General features: G+C 33.3%; 1 protein-coding gene across 1 annotated transcript in view; it reads left to right on the forward strand.

Moving 5' to 3' along the window:
• LOC110466286 overlaps positions 1 to 686 on the forward strand; it is a 3,497-nt gene extending 2,811 nt beyond the window's left edge. Inside the window, exon 2 of the mRNA XM_021522693.1 lies at positions 638 to 686. Within this exon, the coding sequence (XP_021378368.1) occupies positions 638 to 667 (30 nt within the window). The 3' untranslated portion in view covers positions 668 to 686. The remainder of the gene's footprint in view (positions 1 to 637) is intronic.
• Positions 687 to 1,087: the final 401 nt, after the last annotated feature.

A 1,087-nucleotide genomic window follows, 5' to 3' on the forward strand; every position in this document is an offset into this window, starting at 1 on the left:
AAAAAAAAAAAAAAAAAGTGTAGACATATTATCTGCGGCGTCGAGTACCCGTACAGTTTTATACATTCACATTACTATAGATTTTGTGTAACGTTAGGTTACTATAGTCAGTGATTATCACTTCAGTGTAAAATTATTAAGTGTAGTAGGTGGTTATCATCTTTATGTACAGTTATGGTTGTATAAACCAGTGGTTGTCACTTCAGTGTAAATTTATTTACAGGTTATCACCTTTATGTACTGTCATGGTTGTATAAACCAGTGGTTATCACTTCAGTGTAAATTTATTTACAGGTTATCTCCTTTATGTACTGTCATGGTTGTATAAACAAGTGGTTATCACTTCAGTGTAACTTTATTTAGTGTAATAGGTGGTTATAACCGTTGTGTTACACTGGCATTTTTTAGTTTTGTGTATTCGGTGGTTATCGGCTTAATGTAACATTACAACTAGACAATTGTTAGCACATTTTGCAGTTTCATTAATTAGCGGAGTTATGAGGGTTTACTGGGTTAATAATATTTGAAAGGATATAGACAATCCACAACGTTAGTAAGCTAAGTTTCAGATTGTGTTGGATCTCAATGTTAATAAAAAAATTTTTTTTTTTTTTTTCTTATTTTTTTTTTTTTACAGAACACTGTGTTATTAGGGCCAGTTTGGTAACAGGTTGAGGATATGAAAGGCCATCCTTTGCTTTGTGAAGCAGCATCTAAATTGGATTCTGTGTTAAAGGCCAGCCATGCTTCTTCTACAGACAAGCAATACTGTTCGAATTTTGCTAAATTTAAAGATTGGTGTCATATTACAGGCCTGGGATATCTGCCCTCTAGAAGTAGTACAGTAGCCGTATATTTGTCTTATTTGGTTCAACAGTCAGTCTCGGTATCTACCCTTAATTCACATTTCTATAGCATAAAGTGGCAACATGATTTCGCAGATTTGCCTAATCCATGTACAGACAAGTTTGTTTTAAAATCTTTAGAAGGAGCTAAACGTATTCTTTCTAAGCCTATTTTTAAAAAATCTCCCATTTCTGTGGAACATATAGAGTCCATTTTTAGAAAGTACGGAAACTCGGAAAAC

The sequence above is a fragment of the Mizuhopecten yessoensis genome, unplaced genomic scaffold (genome assembly GCF_002113885.1).
Source record: "Mizuhopecten yessoensis strain PY_sf001 unplaced genomic scaffold, ASM211388v2 scaffold11127, whole genome shotgun sequence".
Taxonomy (NCBI): Eukaryota; Metazoa; Mollusca; class Bivalvia; order Pectinida; family Pectinidae; genus Mizuhopecten; species Mizuhopecten yessoensis.